This window comes from Quercus suber, unplaced genomic scaffold (genome assembly GCF_002906115.3).
Source record: "Quercus suber isolate HL8 unplaced genomic scaffold, Cork oak 2.0 scaffold_216, whole genome shotgun sequence".
NCBI lineage: Eukaryota > Viridiplantae > Streptophyta > Magnoliopsida > Fagales > Fagaceae > Quercus > Quercus suber.
In genome coordinates, this window is record NW_027069674.1 from 351,155 (window position 1) to 372,819 (window position 21,665).

The 21,665-nt window shown below is 30.4% G+C and overlaps 2 protein-coding genes and 2 long non-coding RNA genes across 7 annotated transcripts in view; 2 read left to right on the forward strand and 2 right to left on the reverse strand.

The window, feature by feature from the left end:
• Window positions 1-21,665, reverse strand: part of LOC112025857 (disease resistance protein RPV1-like) — a 102,091-nt gene that overhangs the window by 45,548 nt on the left and 34,878 nt on the right. For all 4 annotated transcript variants that reach the window (XM_065779732.1, XM_065779723.1, XM_065779730.1 and 1 more), the window contains exon 6: window positions 538-849. The gene's annotated coding sequence lies outside the window, so the exon portion shown is untranslated. The remainder of the gene's footprint in view (window positions 1-537; window positions 850-21,665) is intronic.
• Window positions 3,749-5,331, reverse strand: LOC112038161 (disease resistance protein RUN1-like). Its single transcript, XM_065779698.1, has 2 exons — window positions 4,248-5,331; window positions 3,749-4,067 (listed from the first exon to the last, which is right to left on the reverse strand). The coding sequence occupies exons 1-2, from the start codon at window positions 4,977-4,979 to the stop codon at window positions 3,789-3,791; spliced, it is 1,011 nt and encodes a 336-aa protein (XP_065635770.1). The 5' UTR covers window positions 4,980-5,331; the 3' UTR covers window positions 3,749-3,788.
• Window positions 5,634-7,120, forward strand: LOC112038118 (uncharacterized). Its single transcript, XR_010631436.1, has 4 exons — window positions 5,634-5,899; window positions 6,109-6,539; window positions 6,625-6,677; window positions 6,919-7,120. It is a non-coding gene; the product is annotated as an uncharacterized LOC112038118 (long non-coding RNA).
• Window positions 9,355-19,897, forward strand: LOC136070173 (uncharacterized). Its single transcript, XR_010631447.1, has 4 exons — window positions 9,355-10,608; window positions 10,696-10,750; window positions 11,815-11,901; window positions 18,994-19,897. It is a non-coding gene; the product is annotated as an uncharacterized LOC136070173 (long non-coding RNA).

The following is a 21,665-nucleotide window of genomic DNA, read 5'->3' on the forward strand; positions in this document are numbered from 1 at the left end:
AGTCAAGCATGGCATATCTGGGTACACCTTTCAAAAGCACCTTACAGCTGAATTCTTTCTTCAAATCCTAATCCTCCAAAATCAAGGAAAAAAATATTTGCTGTAATACAGACTCTCCCTAAACCCTTCTTAAGAATTAGCTTTCAATTTATATGGCACACCAGGTACCTTAACTATATTTTAGCTCAATTATTACATTAAAAAACATTGTATTTCTTTCATGACCCTCATGTACAGAAGACCCAAAATTTCTACACTACGTTTCATGCTTTGGTTCCAAAGAACCACAAATTACTAATTTCCTTTCATTAATACTATTATTTTCTTCGCATTACCATATCCTTTCAAATTGGGTCAATACCCCTTTATGAATGAGGGCGTTAATTTAGTGTGACAGATCGAAAAGTGATAAAGATACCCAAAGATGCAAATCGAACAATACAACTAAAGTGGGTGACATACTTTGTCATTCAACAAGGCCAAAGAAATTGAACTAAAATGATGCAAAGGAAAACAGTTTCAATTTAATAACAGTACCTTGTCATGTTTTCTAGGAATTTGGTCAAGAGGTTCTCATTTTCTTCAACTGTGGATATGGATTGAAGTCTGAATCATAGTTTACAGAGGAATAGGCCATTGAAGAGGGAGCTAAATCAAACCCATCTCCAACAGTTGAGTCAGATTCCAAACCCAAGTCAGACCCATTTGTCACATCTAATTGAAGCCTTGAATCAATTGGCAAAGAGAGAGGTGCCTAGTTTCATGAGAGACTAGAGGAGGTTGACATTATGTTACAGCTGAGTCATAATACAAAAAGTACTCTGATTTGGCCACTCGGTATTGTACAGCCTAAGCATTGGAGACAATCAAAATCATAAACTATTCAATAAAATAAGAAACCTCAATTTTCCTCTTTTTGAAGGGAGCAAAATCTATTCCTGAGATTTTAATTCACTCCTAATGAAATGCTTAGTTCTACCAAATGCTTAACCCTCAAATGACTTTGAAATTGTACCAAATTTAACAGGGCAATGATTTTAATTCACTCCTACTCCAACTTCTGAAATTTTCTTATATATATATATATATATTCATAATACACAGTGCATTGTTTTGAATTAAGTCTTCTAGCGGAAAATAGTTTCAATGTAAAAATAATACCTGGGCATATTTCTTTGCATCGGACTCAGTTCTTTGACAGTGGACATAGATTGAAAATGGAGTCTATCTTTTTATAAAGGGATTGGCTATTGAAGAAGAACCCAAATGAAACCCATTACCATCTGCTGAGTCAATGCCCAAACAGATGTCAAGCCCATTTGCTATATCCACTTGACGCCTTGAATCAGATGTCATCAGGGACTAGAGGAGCTTGAAGGGTCTCCTGCGTCTGAGTCCGTATGTGAACTATTTTGAGATAGTAAAGGTGCGAGCAGCTCTGTGTTGTCATCAACATTTTCAGAATTGTGTTGGATGATAAGGAGGACACATGCATTCCACATGTACTCCCATCCTTGCAATCACAGGAGCATATTTTCCGTTTCTACTTACCCAGTGAGCGATTTTACATGAACTCTCAACATGATTCCGATCACCTTGCATCAAGTCTCTGAATCTCCTCTGTAATCGGCTGTGAGGGACACCGTAAAACCACAGATGATGACATTTCAAAGCATATAAATGCGTCCTAACAATGCGACGTCGCTTACGACTATTGGTAAAAATGTGGATATCACAAACACAATCGATTATATCATCACGAATAGAACGGTACTTATCATTGTTAGCGTAACTGTCCTTCAACGGAACTAGATGAAGAGCAACACAAACAGCAATTGATGGAAACTCAGGACCAACCCAGAATGATATGGAACTTTCTATGCTTTGATGATTGATCCAATTCGGAATCTTCTTTCCTGGTACCATAATATCATATCTCTCTCCTAAATCAACCAGATGCGCATCTAGAGTGGGAAAGGACTCATCATGAATTGCGTCAAGCTTGGAGAGGGAGACCCGGGAAGAGCAATCAATCTGATTTGATAATTTGCGATGTGAATGTGAATCCATTAATACTTTGTGTTTCACACCTGAACATTTCATATTTCGTGAAAGCCCTAAATTTCTTCCAAACTGCATGAAATTAGGAATTTTAAGAAATTGAAGTTTAGCAAATCTAGTAAATGTATTTGCAAAGGTAACCAAAATTGTTTCTATTATTACTTTAAGAGAGAGAGAGGGGTACCTGAAGGATTAATTTTCTTAATGATTCTGAATTCAACGAGATGCAGTTTGTTGCATTTACTTCTCTTATACTTTCTGGAAGCTTTGGAATTTTCTTAAGGAACTTGGAATCCTGAAATACAAGCGAATGTAATCTATTGAATCTGATAATGCTTTCTCGGAGGTTCAAATCTTCACTCCCTGATAATAAACATTTCTCTGAGTGGGTGAAGCAAGAAGTCAACCTTTTTGGAAAATTCAACTTTGGAAAACAATATTTTGAAAAGCCATCGTAAGAATTGCACGCTGTTGCTTGTTTACCAATCCCCACGTCCTCTGGAAATTTGACATTACCATAAAGGAAGAGTATGCGAAGTTGTTGCAAATTATAAATGCTAGTTGGAAGCTGACACGAATAGAAATCGGAACCTATATCTAATCGCTCAAGTCCAGTGAGATTCCCAATTGATGAGGGAAGCTCTCTAATGGCAGTGTGTCCCAAACTTAGATACTTTAAATTTTCCATTTCCTGTGGAATATTGGGGAACCTCTTAACCCTTGCACATTCAAAAAGATTTAAATGTTTAAGAGATTTCATCACAATACAGCTTGGAAGAGTTTGAAGTTCAATGCAGCCCCGGAGACCCCAGCTTTTAAGCTTATCAAGATATCCAATAGAGTTAGGAACCTTGACTAATTTTCGAATTTTTTTTCTAAATAACAACAAATATTAAAAAATTTAGTTAAGTGTCACACAAGCATCTCGAGTGTCTAAAACTCGAGTTCCAAGATAAAAATCGAGTTTTTAAGTCTCGATTTGTAAGCGGATAAGTGTGATGTGGAAAAAAATTCACGTGGAAATCGAGTTTTAAAGACTCGAGTTCCATAAACGCCGCTATAGAGCTTAAAAATGTCACTATAGGGCTTAAAAATGGAGTTATAAAAATTTTTGCAGGAAAACGCCGCTATAGGGCTTAAAAATGTCACTATAGGGCTTAAAAACGCCACTATAGGGCTCCCTAAACCCGGTATTAACACTTACAAAATTTTTTGCAGGAAAACGCCGCTATATGGCTTTAAAACGTCACCATAGGACTCAAAAACGCCACTATAGGGGTGATCAAAATAATTTTTTTTTTTGCATGAAACTCGATTTTCAAAAACTCGAGATCCATGTGACATTTTCAGTCCAACAACACTCGCAAAGCGAGTCTTTAAGACTCGAGTTTTAAAATGGATCTCGAGTTTTAGAAACTCGAGATGCTATTTTTCTTAATTCTTCAAAACTTTGCCTAACTTACTATATACTTGGCCTTTACGTTGTTAATCTGCCCATTCCCCCCTAATTTTCTACATTCACGGAGATCCAATTTCTTGATGTTTGGGGTGGCACTCAATAAGTCGGGTAATTCCTTAATGTATTGATTGGAATTGAAGTTCATATATGTCAAGTTTTTGCATTGTATTCTCTGTAGATAAAAGAAAATCAAAATTTTTAACTCCAACAAACATTATTGAAATATAGTTTAATAAAGTAATAATAATTTATAAATAAATAAAAATGATTATACCTTGAAAAGCTTGTCCAATGTAACCCGACTTTCTGGCATGTTGAGTGCAATGAGATTTTGAGGATCAAAATTAGGTGGTAAGGAAGATAAAGGAAGTCCGGACCAATCAAGAACCCTTAATTCGTTAGGAATATATTTGAGACCTCTACAAATATCTACATTACTAGCCATGAGGAACTTGAGATTTTTCATCTTCTCAAAACATTTAGGTTCTAATTTCATCTTTGATGGTTCAGGTGAGCATATCATTATGCCTCGAATTTTTTCCAATCCCTAATTAGACAAAGCATCAAGTCAATCATACCATTAAAATTCACTAAAAGTACAATGACAGTTAAAATTAAACAAGAACTAAACTAATAAACTTAAATTTTCTTCAACATTTAAATGGAAAATAATCACTACATTTGCCATTTGAAAAACAATTAGAAAATGAACCAAAATAATGCATACCGTATTTTGTGTTAGGACTTTATGAACATCCTCATAACACCATAGCCTACTACGCTCTCCAGGCATTCGTGGTGATTCCCGTCGAATAATGTCCCTACCCATTTGTTGTAGCAAGTCATGCATCAACAGTTTATCATATTTATCAACAGTTATTAGACTATTATCCATAAGTTTTTGAATTCCATAAATTGGATGTAAATCGCAAGCATTCAATATATCCATGACATACTCCCTAAAAAATCCCTTAAAGAAGCATGCAATATCAAGGAAAATATCTTTTTCAGTTTCATCCAATCCTTCATAACTTATTTCGAGTATTTTTTGAATTCCTTCATTAGGAATTCTTCCATACTTATCTATTGCACTTCTCCATTGAGGTTTAGTTCTTCCATTTAAATCAGCACCCATTATTACTAGAGCTAATGGGAGTCCCTTGGCATATTGTATAACTCTATTTGCAAGTTCCAAATAATCTTCTTTAGGTTTGTTGCTTTGGAAGGCATGCATACTAAGGAGTTCCAGAGCTTCATCTTGATCTAATTCCTTAACCTCATAGGTTGAACAACTTTTTCTAAGAGTAGCTAACAAGTGTTTATCTCTTGTTGTTATAATGATTTTGCTTCCAGAAGCAAACCAATTGCATCTTCCAAGCAAATTTTCTATTTGGTTCCATTTATCAACATCATCAAGAACTAAAAGGATCCTCATAAATGAAAGTCTTTCCTTTATCATATTGATTCCTCTAGATTTGTTACCCACCTTTAAATTGCTATCCCTTAAGATCTCAAGAAGAAGTGTCTCTTGTAGTTCGATTACACCAGCATTTGTCCCCGATCTTTCTCTTAAATTTTCCAGATAACAAAATCCATCAAAATGATCACAAATTCTATTAAAAATAGCTTTTGCGATTGTTGTCTTACCTATTCCACCAGGGCCATAGATACCTATTATATGACCATCATTTGACTCAATATCTAAAAGTATGGCCTTTACACGATAATTTATTCCAACTGGATATCGTGCAACAAATAACGGCACGCAATTTAATTTAAAATTTGAGATCTCTTCAACAATTCCTTTGATAAATTCAGACTCGTTGCAACTGTCATTTACAGAACATGAAAACAATATACGATTTAGATTTTTATCATATATACACACACATAATTTATAAAAAGAAAATAGAAATATGAAAATGAACTAAATTTAAGATATTCGGCTTGTGAATTAAATCTAATTCTATATATAATAGCAAAAGCCTTTAAAAAGGTAGTGTAACGTTAGAAAAAATGACCGCTTAAAATTTTGCCATAAGTTAAAAAGTGATAAATTATGTTGGTGGGTAATCTACACCCCGTTTAAAACCTCTCATTATAAATAACAAAAAAATAACCGGCTAAAATTAAAGGAGACACGGAAATAGAAATACAGAGGCGATGAAAGAGAGAGAGAGAGAGGCGACGAGGAAATGGGGAAAGAAGCAGAGAAGGAGAAAAAAGCTTGCGATGCAGAGATGAGAAGGAGACAAAGTACGTACGGCCGGCCGGCTATCACCATCATTTTCCCACCACCGTTCGTCCCTTGCTGGACTTAGGCTACCGGAACCGGCACCGGTAACCTGAGATACGGACATAGAGAGAGAGCTACCACTGGTAAGTTTTTTTTTTTTTTTCTCAGATCTGGGAATGAAATATGAATTAGTTTTGAGAAATTTGGTTGGATTGATTTGTATTTAGGTATTTGGGTTACATTAGGTTTTGATTTGATTTTTTTTTATTCGATTTAGTTTCTCAGGATACTAAAAACTTTTGGGAGTATTTGGATTCAATTAATTTTGTGTTTGATTTTGGTTTAATTTTAGGGTATTTATAATTGGCTTTGGACAATCAAGTTTTATAGGCCAAAAGTCCGAGAACAGTAGAGAGAGAGTCGGTTAGACACAGGGTGCTGAGAGGGGCGCCACCACAAGTTTTGTCATCACCGTAAAAAACCGCATAAAATAAATTTTTTTTTATAAAAAAGCTTTCTTGCTGTACGGAGAGAGAAAGAGAACAGAGTTTAGTAAAAATACAAACGAAAGGCGTAAGAAAGATACGGTCACAAAGAGAGAGAGTTTGTACGGCGCCAAGATAGAAATACAATGTACGCTGAGATAGAAATAGAGAGAGGCGATGAGGGCTGAGGCGCGGAGAAAGAAACAGAGAAAGAGGCAGAATCAGACCACCGGAACCACAAGGACATAGAAAGAAAAATCTATGGCCCATCAACACCGTTAAATTTTTTTAGATTTGGGTATGAAATGTTAACTTTTAATTGAGTTTTCCTGTTGGATAGGTTTAGATTTGATTTGTTTTTGTTTTGGGTTTTTAAAACACAGAATGATTGAGAGGAATACAGAGAGGGAACCGCAGATTGTCGAAACCCGCATCGGTACATTTTTTTCTCTCTCTCTCTCTCTCTCTTTTTTTTTTTTTTTTTTTCTCAGATTTGGTTATGCAATATTACTTTTATTGAGTTTTTTTTTGTTGTATAGGTTTAGATTTTATTTTGGCTTTGATTCGTTTCTGTTTTGGGTTTTTGAGTTCTCCATGAAATTTTCATTGGGATCAAAATAAGTATAGAATTGAATGTTACGCTGATATTACTCTTTTCTTTTTCAATCTTAATTTAGGTTTTTTTGGTTGGAACCACATGCACGCTGCACAGAGAGAGGCCGCATACCCATTACCCATAAACGGTAAAGTTATTGCTTTTTTTATAGTTTTTTTTTTTTTTTTCCATCTTCAAATCTGGGGATTGAATATGATTTAGGTTTGAATTCCTTGGTTGGATTGGTTTAGATTTAGACTTAGTTATCTACCATGTAGAAAAATACCCACTTAAAAAACAAACCACATAACAAAAACTTGAAACACCACACTCAAGAAAAAAAAGATGCATCTATTCGAACCAAAGATAAATGATGTATCTGTTGCTGTTTCTGTGATGTATGTCCATGGGCTATATTCTGCTGCTGCATATTCTGTTTTCTACAGAATAGGTTCAGGATTTTCTGCATAACCTGTGTTTTCAGGGGGGCTGAGTGTAATATATGTTGCTATTTCTGTGATGTATGTCCATGGCTGTAGTTCTACTGCTGCATATTCTGTTTTCTGTAGAACAGGTTCAGGATTTTCTGCATAATCTGTGCATACAGGGGGCTGAGTGTAATATCTGTTGTTGTTTCTGTGATGTTGTCTATGGGCTGTATTTCTGTTGCTGCATATTCTGTTTTCTGCAGAACAGGTTTGGGATTTTCTGCATAATCTGTGTTTACAGGAGGGTAACTGTAATATCTGTTGCTGTTTCTGTATTCTATGTCCATGGGCTGTATTTATTTTGTTGCAGATTTTGTTTTCTGCAGAACCGTATTTGTTCCCCTATATTATGCTTACAGGGTTGTTATGTGTTTTGTACATGTATTTCCCTTTTATCAAATAATTTCTATCTTTATCTCAAAAAAAAAAAAAAAAAAAAAAAAAAAAAAAAACACTTCGTAAATGCTGCCCACTACAATTTGTTAGCATCATTTGGTTTTGTTGAACGCCTCATGGGTAGTTAGTATATCTTCTTAAATGTCATTTGTCTGAATTGTTAATTTAATTTTTTCCGTTGGTTCTCTACAATAAAATGAAAGGAATGATAGCCTAAATTTTCCTCTTTATTTCATTGTACAATGAAATCTCTTTTCCATTTGCAATTGCTTTGATTTAGAACAAAGATTTCCTTAACAACACAAATAAGACTATAAGTGCAAACGTTTTATGGGAAAAGAAAATCTTAAAAAAAGAGATTTTAAGAACTTAATTGGAACTTAAAATAGATGGGTACATTCAAGGTTTTACTTTTAAGGTAGAAAACATTGGAGGAACTGTTGTCGGGAGAAAGGAAGGAATTGAACAAATGGAAGTAAAACCAACTTCAAACATAGATTTATGACAAAGAACAAAAAATTCAAAACAAAAATGAAATGAGATTATCAAATTAACACAGTCATAGACTATTATTTCCAAATTAAGCATATGGGCTAACATCAAAATGAAGATTCTCTATTATGTGACTAATTAGTGAAGGTGAGGGAAGACTACAAAAAATTAAAATTAAAACTTACTAGGAAATGAAAGAGGAGCCAGTTGTTGGCATTTAAGGGCCTTGACAGACTTCTCTTAACTTATAGCTTTTTTTGCTAAATTTTAGTTGATTGTAGATTTAAATTTTATTCTTTTGCTAAATGTTTTCTAACTGCAGATTTTTTTTTTTGATAGGATCTAACCATAGATTGGTCATGAATAAATGTGCCATTTTATTGGGTTTGGCTAGTATATAATCTGTTAGGAATTGACATGTCACACACACACACACACACACACACACACACACACACACATATCTATTTAATAGAAAGGATTTGATAATCAATATCTTGCTTAGCTATAGATTTGAAATTTATAAATAATGTCATGTTACATTATTGGATGACATTTTCCAAAAAAAGTGGGTGAAATAAATTGAGCTGTGTAAATTTGTCTTTGAAAATATTTAAAATTCATATAGAAAATCTACTGAACCTTGGAATTTGGTCCACCACCTTATTTATGTGTGTATTGTGGTTTAATTTTATGGTATGAAGAGAGAACAGTAAAATCTAAGAGGCCTAAGAACCCAAAATTCTCTCTCTATTGTATGGAGGGTAAGGTTAAGTTGCCTTTGCTTAAGAAAGTACCCCTCTTATTGATGCGTTGTTACAACATTCATTTTGTTTGACAAAGGAGCTAAGAAAATTGTATCTAAGACTGCAAAAGAACTTGCAGAGATGCAAGCAGAGGTAATTTCAAATAGAAACACCAATTATATTTCTTTATTGTTTGAGAGCTGAACTTCTATAAACCTTTACCAATGTTGTACACATACATATCATTATACACCATTTAAAAAAAAAAAAAAAATCTACAAAGGTATGCTGCATGTTTTCCGTAGCTTTTCCTCTTACATACTTTATCTTTATTAATATTTTCTCTTATTGTCTTGGCTTCATCATGTAAGAATTCTATANGCCCATTATAATCTTGATATGATTGCTTGATTAACAGTAGAATACAATTACAAAAGTGAATGGTGAGAACTTAAAGTATTTATGTTTTTCTGCATAAGGTAGTGTTCTTGAATATACATCTTTATTACTTATCAAAAAAAAAAAAAAAAAAAACTTAAGTTAAATTATTAATTAGACTGAAGACATGAATGTGAATGAGAATGTAGAAATTTACTTGAAATTCTGAGTTAAAGAAATTCTTATTTTTTATTAAAGAAAATAATATATCCAATATGGTTTATATATTGTATCTTAAAATTGAGGTTTACATGGTTTGATTGATTCGGCACATTACTATTTATTGTTGAAGAGAAATTTCAATTTTGAACATTTCTTAAAATTAGATAAATTTTCATTAGAATACATATGATATTTTACAATTTTTAGCTTTCAAGGTCAGTATAGTACCATGAATGCAATAAACTTATTAAAAAAAAAGAAGAAAAAAACTAATGGTATAGGTCGTGATGTATGTATGTATGCTTAGCTAAATTTGTGACTGTGTATACAAAAACTGAAGTTGGATGTAAATGTCCTACCAAGGGAGATTCAGAATATGGTTGGCAACGAATATTACTTCCAAACATGTTCTAGGGATTCACAAAATTAGAATGTTTTCAGTTAAAATTATTTGTGCCACACTCATTTTTTTGCAGCATTTCTGTTTGGAATTCCTAATCTGCACATTATTTACTCTGCACACCTGCTTGGTACATAAGAAGTTCTCATCAAATTAAAAATAATATATTCCAACTTCTCATGATACCTTCAAAGCCAGTGTAGTACAATGAAAGCAATCTAAATTTTGCTTATGAGAGAATTGTAACTTATTGTTTAAGGATTTATTAGATGTTTGTGAATTCTTGAAGCACCTTTTAATTTAAGTGAAAATTATTGCAGGACACAAAAAGGAAAAAAAAAAATCTCTCCCTCATCAATGAAGAAGAGGAAGTTGAGGCAAAAGTAGAAGTGGTGCAAGTAGTGTATGGACACGATTGCGTGGTTCTCCAATCCATAGTTTGCAATTAGACTTCACCATCTTGATTCTACCAAAAATTCGGAAGAATGAAGATGAGTCTCCTCTGCCTATTAACAATGCCTCCGACTGGGTTTCTATTTATTCTCTGACTTTTCCCCCACAAATTAGATCTGTTATATGTTTCAAACTTTTACAATTACAGTTGGGTTTGGTTCCAGAAATAAGGGTTAAGGAATTCGAAATTCTGATATGTGAGTATTAATTTAGATATTTTTAGTAATGGGTTTGTTTAAATTCGTCTCTTTTGGATTTAAAACATTCAATTTCTTTCTCTGCAGAGATGGAAGTGGAACTTTTCTTCAATCTGGAGTCTCTAATTTCATCAAAGCAAAGGTACCAATTTCTTTGCCTAATATTCTCCTAACTTTTCCTCTCTATTTGTTGAAATCAGGGGAAACCTCTACAAAATGAAATCTTTCTAATCCTCTAAACTTAATCATTTCACTTTAATTTTCAAGTTTTGTTTTCTCTCTTACATGTTCTGTTATTTGTAAGGGGGATTGAAATTGTGGGGTTTTGAAATCTAAAAGTATTTTGTTATTTTGTTTATACATTGTATATTGCGATATTTTTTTAAAAGATAACTTTTAAGTCATGATTTTGTTATTTTTGATGTTGGGTTTTTCTGGGTTTTGCATGTTTTAAATTGTTAAATCTGAAAGTATAATGTTCTTTGTACAAAATTGATTACTTTGTATGTTATGGTAGAGAATAATTTTCTCAGGGACTTACTTAACAAAAAAAATTGATTTTCTCAGAGATTCCTAGGTGTTGGTTTTGGTGTGTACAATATTTGGTTTTTTGGGTTTTTCATGTTGTATGCCATTCTTGAAAATTCATTGAGAATCGTTTTAGTAGTAAGAAACAAAAGTGAAACAATAGTAAAAGGAATTGTATCCAGTTTTGAAGGTTTTAAATTGTTTTGTTTAAATTACATTTGTTAGTTTACTTTGCTAATCTGTGAATTGTGGTGATAAGTAGAGAATTGCAACCAGTTATGATATTTAAATACCATGAAATTTCAGCAAGTTGAGATGATTAGTAGAGAATTTGTCATGCAGTTACATGAGAAAATTCAATAATTCAAGGCTTTTTACAGTACTTAACTCAATTGAGATGATTTCTTTTCAATTTGTGAATGATGGAAGTATTTGTTTTGCCTAATTTATAGTGTAATGTACCAAGTTTCTTCGGTCAGTTTTCTTAATTCTCTTATACTTTTAAGGTCTATTTTGGAAGAGAATTATGGGTGGAAAAAGCTTATAAATAAAGGAGTTCACACATTGAAGAAGGCACAATATTGGTTTATGTTTTTAGTAAACTATGGTATTTGGTCTTGCTACATTTTGAAAGTACTACAATATGATAGTGGGCATGATATTCTGTTTTTGTTTCAGACTTTCAGTTGTGTTATATTGATCCTGAAGTTTCCAGTGGGGAGGAGATGAAACCACTGAAGAGAATATATAGTGCACAATTATAAGGTATTGTGTTCTCTGTTAGTGCTTCTTTTAGGTACTATTTATCTATTTCATTATGTTATTTACCTCATTCGATCCCTTTTCTGTTGTACTGTATGAAAAAAATATATTTAAAGGTTATTACTTGAACACCAAATGAAAAAAAATTACAGCTGTATGTTTGTTTTGTAATTTTGTTTAGCAAGTCAATATATTGAAGTTTTGTGATAGTTAATCTGCGAGATTAGCAATCTCACAATCCGATTACGTAATTCTCAACTTAAATTACAAAAGGTACCCATCTATGACTAGAGTAACCAACTAAAGCACAATTGCAATTTAATTCCGCTCACAAACTTGATTCGCATTGAGTATCTCATTTAGAACCTATAGTTTATCATTATAGCATTACAAAAAATGTATAGACACACACTCTCTTAGAGAAAGAACATCATTATCAGAAACATCAGAACATTTCTCCCTGCATTCTCTCAATTTTGTTTTTTGGTTTTTTTTGTTTTGTTTTGTTTTTTTTTTTTTTTTTTTTTTTTAAAGGACAATAGTTTCATTTCATCTTGTATAAAAAAAAAAAATTATATATAATATATATATATACACTAGAAGTAAATATTAAGGACATTTTTGGGAAATGTATTTTAAATAATAATATGTGGGAGAAACTCCTACTATTTACTTGGTAAGGTAATTTTTTATTTTATTTTTTAAATCTTTCTATTTCTACATTGCCAGCTAACTTCTATAGTAGTGTTTTCTCAATCAAATAAAAAAAAAAACCTTGGCCAAAAACTAACACTGATAAATTAGTGGTAATTGTTGTTTAGCAAATAAATTACTTATCATAACAACACCAGTGAAACTTGTAAAAAGGACAATAGTTGTCATTAAATACATACCTACGCTGGTAATGCAACCAGATATATTTGCAACTTCAAATAAAGCTTCCCTCCAGCTCTGCACCTTGTAATTCTTTAATTTTTCTTCATGTTTAGATAGTGCTTTTCCAAACTTTCCTTTTTGGTTACGAACTTCTGATGGATCTATGTTGTAAAATCGGTAGCACTAACTGGTCTTTTTTCTACACTCAACAATCTTGACAAGTTCATCCAAGCACCATTTGGAGGATGCATAGTTTTCTGAGAATACAATTATTGAAATCTTTGAACTTTCAATGACTTTGAGAAGTCCTACGAAAATTTCTTCTCCCATTTGAAGGTTATTATCAATAAAAGTATTAATACTCCGTTGACACAAAGCATTATACAAATGGCCTACAAAACCAAGACGGGTATCTTCACCTCTGAAACTCAAGAAGACATCAATTTCTTGGGTTGGTGGGTGAAAGAAGAAGATGAGGCTCCTTTGCAGGTCACAAGAGCCATCAAGATTTATGAGCAAACAGGTGTAAAGATCTGAAAGGAGGAGAAAGAAAACTGTGAAGGGATTGCAATATAACTCGAGAAAGTGAAAGACAAATTAGGAAGAGGGTGAATGCAAGCAAGAGGAGCCTTTAAATGTGGCTTGCTTTCGGTGTGTCCAACAACTCTTTGAACTTTAAAGTCCCATATTGATGCTTTTTACATTGCTTTTGGTGTGACTCTGAACTTTCCAAGAACCACAGATGCTTTTTTTATCCAATATCATGCAAGTTTCCGTGTGAAACCTAAATTAAATCTTGGAACTTTCTAAGCAACATACTGGTCATTGTGGTCAAACAAATTATCAATATCTATATATTATTAAAATGAAGTTTGACATTTATTGTTGCTGAGCTCTTTTGCACCACATCATCACCACATCATTCGCCACATAATTATTATTTATTCCTATTTTTTTACCAATATATATATATATATAATATATATAAATAGATTATTGACTTTACGTATTCATCTTTGTCGGTTTTAACATCTATATATATTTCTTTTTTATTTCCAATTTTCCTGTAATTTTTTTTAAAATTAACTTATTTTTTAAATATTTACACTTTTTTCATCTCCCCACTACCCTCTACTTTAATATTGCTATTCATCTTTCCCTTCATCTTCCTTTATTTGTCTCTTCTTATCCTTCCCTCTTACTATAAATTTGTCACTCTTTTCCATTCTTTGCATAGTTCTCTCTCTCTCTCTCTCTCTCTCTCTCTCTCTCTCTCTCTGTTTGGTGGATTTTTTATTTTTATTGCATCTCCACTTTAAGTTGATAAATTTTTGCGTTTTTAAGAACTCTAATTTAGGTTGATACAATTTAGTTTTGTGTTTAAAGTTATTATTATTATTATTTTGCTCTTTGATTGTTAAATTGTATCCGACTATATTATAAAAAATTAAAGATAGTAGATAAAAATAAATAGTATTCCATTACATTAATTTGGATAATTTAGTGTTTATTGTTATATCTTTTAATTTTTGTTATTTTTTTCTTCTCTTCTATTTTACTCAATATTGAAATTCAACCATATCCTCCCTATCATTAAATTATTTATATTTTCTCTATCTTTTTGTTTTAGAAAATAAAAAATGTAATATTTTACTTCAATTCAAATAAAAGAAAATTATTCTCATCAAATTATACTCATTTTTTTTAACATTTATACTTTCTCCAATCTTTCTCATTCTCTTTACTTTTCATCTCCCAAACATTCTACCTTGATATCACTCTTCCTCTTTCCTTTTATCTTCCTTTATTTGGTTTTTTTTTATTATCATCCTCTTAGTATAAATTTGTCATTCACTCTTCCATTCTTTACATAATTTTCTCTCATAAAAAAGTAGTTATTTCCCACTCTTTCTCCCTCAATTGTTGGTGGATTTTTATTTTTATTTTTCTTGCATCTCTATTTTAGCTTGATAAAGTTTTGTATTCTTTAGAACTCTATTTTGGTAGCTGGGATTTAGTTTTGTGTTTAAGTTTTTATTTTTTTATTTTTTTTATTTTTTTTATGACTTTGCTTGTTAAATATTGTCATATTGCATTATAAATAATTAAAAATAGTATATAAGAATGTGCTATTATTATATTACATAGAATTATTTGGATAAGTTAGTGTTTATTTTTATGTATTTTTTTTTCTCATATCATTTTATTTAACATTTAAATTCAGCCACATCCCCATATATATCATTAAATTATTTATATTTCCACTACTTTTTATTTTAAAAATTTAAAATATAATATTTGCCTAAATAAATAAATAAAATTGTCTACATTAAGTGGAGTAATGCTAGGAAACACTCATTCTCATTAAGTGGAGTAATGCTAGAAAACACTCATTCTCACACCCAATGTATCAAAGGAAGAATGAAATACAAAACAAATCAAGTTAGAAACACTAAATTAAAAAAAAAAAAAAACTAATAATGCATATTTAATGTCATAGAATCATCATCAAATTTGGAAAACGATAAGTTGCCAATGGAGAGAGAGAGAGAGAGATGGTATAGAAAAAAACCAATACAAAGTAATAAAGAGTAGATAAAGGAAAAAAACCAAACATCAATTAGTAATCGTTGATTGGAAAACAAAGAGGTTGTAAGGAGAAGTAAAAAATAAAATAGAGATTATCGTGTAAGGAACATTAAAAACTTTACAGTGTAGTAATATAAATCGTTAAATTCACTTAAAAAATTAAATCAACAATCAACAATTAAATACGATCATAGTACTAAATTTAAATTTAAAACTAATCAAACTCTAACTATGGAAACCATATTAATCATAACTAAAAAAGAGATGTTCTCTGATAGTAGTAGAAATTACATAAGAAATAAAGTTAGAAAATTTAAAATCCATTTTTTGACATTTCATTTAACCTTATTTATAATATATATATATATATTATATAATTTTCATACACTATTACTTTTGAAAATCTAATAAACAATGCTACCTCTCATTTATCGTCTTTGTTATGCAAATCATCAATTAATAATATATGATAATGGTAAGAAGCGCTACAAATGAGATCACTAAAAAAAATATATATATATAAATTAATTAGTCACTATCATTATGTAGTAGTAGTCTATAATTTAGGCATCCAAAAAGTGGAATATATAGAGTTTTCTTAAAGGTATGTGTAAAGATATACTATATGTGTGTGTGTGTGTATAAAGGTAAAAAAGGTATATTTAAGGTTTTTATTAACTTAAAAACTAATGAAAAACCAATGGTTAATAACTAAAATTATAGTATTAATAAAATATTTAATAAGACCATCCTAAATTAGATTTTTTTTTCAAAAAAAAAAAAACTTTAATTTAGATATTTATAAGTACACAATGAAATAATGATTCATGAATTAAAAAAAAAAAATTATCTATACATATTTATCTTGTGTGGTTGTAACTTTACATATAATTTTGCATTTATACATTCATCTACTTTAATTTAGATGTTTATAACTAAATAATGAAATCTATAAATAAGGTAATTAAAACAATCATATTTCTACAATTCAAAAAGTCACAATTTCTTATCCAAAAAAAAAGTCACAATTTCTTTTTCAAAAAAAGGCTTTTTACATTTCCTTGGAATTATTTAAAATTTTTTTTTATAAGACCTTTGACATACCACTAACCTAACCACTTCATATATTAAAAAAAAATTAAGGCTCATTATTATTTCCATTAATATATTATAGATATCTTAATTGATTGAGACCAAAATAGAGAAATGCCTTTCATATTTCCTTGAAAATTCAGAAGGAAAAAAAAAAAAAAAAACTTTTGACATACCACTAACATAACTACATCTATAACTATTTAAGCCATCTATGATATCTATTTCTTATTGATAACCATAAAATTTATAACTAGCTAGGAACATACAAAGTAATAAAGAATAAATGAAGGAAGAAAAAAAGAATTGAAATCAAACGTCAATTAATAACCGTTATTTGGAAAATAAAAAGGTGGTCAAGAGGAGTAAGAAATAAAATAGAGATGGCTATATAGAGGACATCAAAAACTTTATAGTGCAATAAAATCAACCATTACATTCACTTAATTAAATCAATAATCAACAATTAAATATAATAATAAAAAATTTAAACTTAAAACTAATCAAACTCCAACTAGGGAAATTATATATGTGTGTGTGTGTGTGTAATCATAATCTTCATGCACCATGATTTAAAAAATTTAATGAATAGTTCTACATCTTATTTAATGTTTATGTTATACAAATCATCAACCAATAAATACTGATAATAGTCAAAAATGTTATTGACAAGATTATGAAAATATGATAAAACTATTATTAAAAAAAAAAAAAAAACTCTTTATAAAGTCTAGGGACTAAAATAATATTTAATTTAAAAAATTATCACGCCCAACGCACTAGTCTACGACTAGAATATATAAAGCAGAGACCATATGCTGGAGTGCATGAGGTCCTGCCAAGTGGCACTCTAATTTTGCATTGTGCATTTTTTTTTACTTCTTTCATTAAGTATTTTTACTGTTATCCAAAATTTATATTAACTTATTTTACTATTATTTTATTAATGTCTCATTAATTTACTAAACTTACACCACACTTTTCTCTATTCTTCATGTCTTTTAGCACACCCACCATTTTAGTATTTTAAAAAAAGCAAAAAAATAATGATTAAGGACTAATAATAATAACTAACCAGATAAGGCCTTAAAGAGAGATAGAGAGACACAAAAATGTTGTGGATTGTTATATAAAACGCACTGTTTCACTATATATTATCAAAATAAAAAACCTAAGACTAACAAAGCATTTGAAAGAGAGAGAAAGAGGAATCTAAGGGGTCACCGCCTTTGTTATACAAGCCACCCACTATCATCAAGACACCGAAACCCCAACGAGTTTTTTTTTCCCCCTTTTCTTTTTAAAATTAGGGGTATGGTTTTGAAACCCGGACCGGACAGTACGGTCCGACCGGAAAAACCGTGAACCTCTCACAATCACGGTTCTTTTAAGCTTAAGAACCGGACTATGTCAAAAAATGCAGAAACCGTTCAAACCGCGGTTCAACCGCACAATTCTGAGAACCGTGATCAGACTGCTCCTCACAGTTCCCTTTGAATATGAACTTAAAAAAAAAAATTTAAAAAAAAACGTAGAAAAACAAAAGAAAAAGAAACACAATTGCTGGGAAGAACAAGCCGATTTGACTTTGCTTGACTCTCAAAAAACGTCTCAAATAATCCAAACACAAAACACAAAACAAAATCCAATTCTTACAATAAAGTTGAATCAAAACAAGAAAATATGAAAAAAAAGAAAAAAGAAAAGAAAAAGAAGAACAAGCCGATTTGACCCAGTCTGGCAATGTGGTGGCGGACGAGGTAGTGCCAATGAACGCTTCAACCTCTGCTGCTATTTCTCCTTCTTCTTTTTCTTATTCTTCTTCTTCTTCTTTCTTCTTTTTCTCCTTCTCTTTCTTTTGTCCGTCTCCACTTTCTCTCTTTTAGTTTTTGTATTATTTTTTTTTTATTTGTGTTTTGCCAAAGCCCCTCCATGTGATTACATTGGAAAAGCATAAGAGTTTCAGCCATTCAATTTTTCACCTCCCAACGTGATGTGACAACTCTCTTAATTCAGAATTAAGTACTTTTAATTAATATTTACAATTTTTTTAAAGTAAATATCTAATACCGAAATTTGTCTTAGCTTTTTTTTTTTGTTGTAATTGATGTGACAACTCTCTTCATTCTTAGTACTTTTAATTAATATTTACAATTTTTTATTAAAGAAAAATTCTAATACCGAAATTTGTCTTAGTTTTTTTGTTGTTGTAATTTTGACGGGATAAAGAGTAGCTAGTAGAGAAAAAGTAATAGGTTTATATATAAATGATAAGTATTCAAATTTACAATTGTGTGATTCTAAAATTATTTTAATTTAAAACTATTAAATAATCTAAAATTTTTATTTTATTTAATATAATATAAGTGTCCTTCTAATTAGTATATTATTGTTGCTATCACAAATTTAACTAATTAACATATAAATAAATAAAGAATACCATATCTACCTTTACTTAGTATTTAATATTTCTTATTTGTTTGGGGAAAGTTATGATATAAAAAAATACATTTGAAAGATAGATTTCTATATTTNCAGGTCCAAGAAAATCCTCTCAGCTCCAAAAACTTTTTGCAGATTAAACCCATTAGTTAAGAAAAGTAATTCTTATCTAAGTTCTGAAGAATAAATTCATTGAAATGGTTCATGGTCATCATGGACCCATTTTTTGGAAAATTTCATTCATAATTGAGAAGTTTCTAATGCATATTTATACAGTGCAATTGGTTAGGTAGATTAGGTAATGATAATCATGAATTAACTAAAATTTCCATAATGATTATTATTGCTTAAAAGCTAATCCATATTTAATATACATTTCAGTTGATTTAAGGATCATTTAGATATATTATTGCTTAAATTCTATGAAATTTTTGTGGTTTTAGATAGTGCAATTGGTATGGATGCTTTACTTTTATACCCAACTTTTATGTCTACATTATAGTGATTTTAGTTATTTAAGTTGAATACCTCTATTTATCCTATCCGGGACAGATGATTTATTATTTGGATAGAGAATAAAAGGATGATTCAAAGAGCTACAAAGATAGAATAGCAACAGATTGGTAACTGAAATAAAAATTGGCATGCATAATTATATTAGAAATGCATTAGATTTAGTAAATGGCTTGGTCAATTAGGAATCACACAAAGCTCTAGATGGAGTTAGATATGTGTGTGTGTGTGTGTGTGTGTTGCATTTGTGTTTTAACATTTGATAGCAGTCAATGCTTACAGCAGAGCTGTTTTTGGGTTTGATTAACTCTATGTAACTATAAATATCTTTCTTAATAGTTCATAATTGATGTCCAAATCAATTGAAAACAATTATAAAGAATTAGGTAGATGGTAAAGAGTAAAGCACCTGCAGTCTGCATTGCTCTATACCAGGAAAGGGATTTCAATTGGATTAATATGCATGTTGCAGGAAGTGCAGGATACAAAGAGGAAGCTTTAAGACAAATAGCTCAACTCAACAACAAAGTAAGATGGAATTTGTATGCAATTATTATGTTGTACATTGAGGATATTTTTATTGAATTATGAAATAACTATTCAATTTATTTGTTTTTATTTTTTGCAAAAAAAATTGCCTAACAGTATATGGAGTTATGGTATTTTTTGTGTGTGTTAAAAGTGATAGAATGACTTTGTATATAGAAAGTAGACAATCTCTCTACATGGTCTAAATTTTGCCAGTTGGTGCAGTCCTTGCAATTTCTTTTGTTTTTAATTAATTGTTTAAAGTTTCTGTGAGACTACTTACTACTGTAGTCTGATATAATTCATTACTACTATAGGATTTTAATTTCATGATATTTTAATTATTAATTATTGTTAGTTTGAAAACACTGATTCTTGGTTCTAGCAAAAACAAATACACCTATTACATGCTTGAGTGCATGTGTGATGAAGAAAGAGATTTTTTTTTTTTTTTTTGTTCTATTTCAAATTTTGTTGAATGAACAAGAAATTTCAAGATTAGATTTCATAGTTTTCTTTCTTGCAAGTTTTTTTTTTTTTTTTTTTTAAAAAAAAAAAATTACTTTTTTTGGTATTATCTAATTATAAAATGTTTAAATTTTCACCTACAATTTGTCTTTTGTAATAAATAAAAGTGTCCCGCACGTTGTGCTTGTTATAAGCTAGTTTGAATAATTATTCAAATAAAGTAAGTGGCATGTGCAAATTCATAAATCTATGACTATCATCATGTTAGCATATATATATATATATATATATTAGTTTAGGGTTCTAGACATAGTTGTCATGACGTATTGAGCATTCAATCATCAAGGTGGTGTGGTAGTTCATTGGTTCAACCATTAGATGATTGACCCAAACCTGTGTACTAATGATAAATATTTTAAATATGAACAAATAAAAATAAATAAATAAAAAGAAGATAAACTATAAAAAATGAACTTACATTCAATTTAAACATAAATATGTAGAATACATTTGAAAGATAGATTTCTATATTTTATTTAATTATTTTAATTAATTTTTATATTTATACTAATTTAATATAATTATTTATATTTAAATAATTATTAAATTAATTATGACATCATTACAGTTCGACCCCGATTCAACCTCGGTCTAATTTTAAAAACCTTGAACCTCTCCCTTTTACGGTTCATTAAACGGTCCGGGTTTTAAAACCTAGGCTTAAATATGATTTAGGTTTACAAATATGAACATTAATATGAGAATGAACATGAGCCCAAACAACATACTGCTCATTCATACCACAACCACAAATGACAATGCAGCATTGGCCATCAGTAATTGTTGATCTAATAGTATAGATTTCCTTAATAGCTCTACCTTCGTTTCTTTTGGCCAAAATGTCTTTGCTAAATCAAAATCAAATCACAAAAATCATATAAAAATCACCAAATTAAAGTTTAAAATTATAATTAAAATTTTTAAAGAAATCTAGGCACAATTGCACAAAAATTCCGTGCAACTAAGTCACACTCAAGAATATTGGACCATTTTTCCTATGTATAAATAGGGGGTCCCAATGGGATGAGGGGGCTAACAATTTTCTCTTCAAAACATTTATTGTAGGAACATAAAAGTTTTCCATTGTAGACTTTTCACGCTTAAAGAACATGACTTGCCAACTAATCAAACTAGAATTTTTAGTACCTACAACAATTTCACAACATCAAGAACAAACCCCAGTGTTTACAGTGTGAAAT

What these genes read in the sequence shown, in the direction of transcription:
- LOC112038161 (XM_065779698.1), bottom strand. Translation starts at nt 4,979, where the DNA reads ATGATAAAGGAAAGACTTTCATTTATGAGGATCCTTTTAGTTCTTGAT. An exon ending in AAGTCCTAACACAAAATACG is followed by an intron (nt 4,068 to 4,247) that starts GTATGCATTATT and finishes TTGTCTAATTAG; the next exon opens with GGATTGGAAAAAATTCGAGG.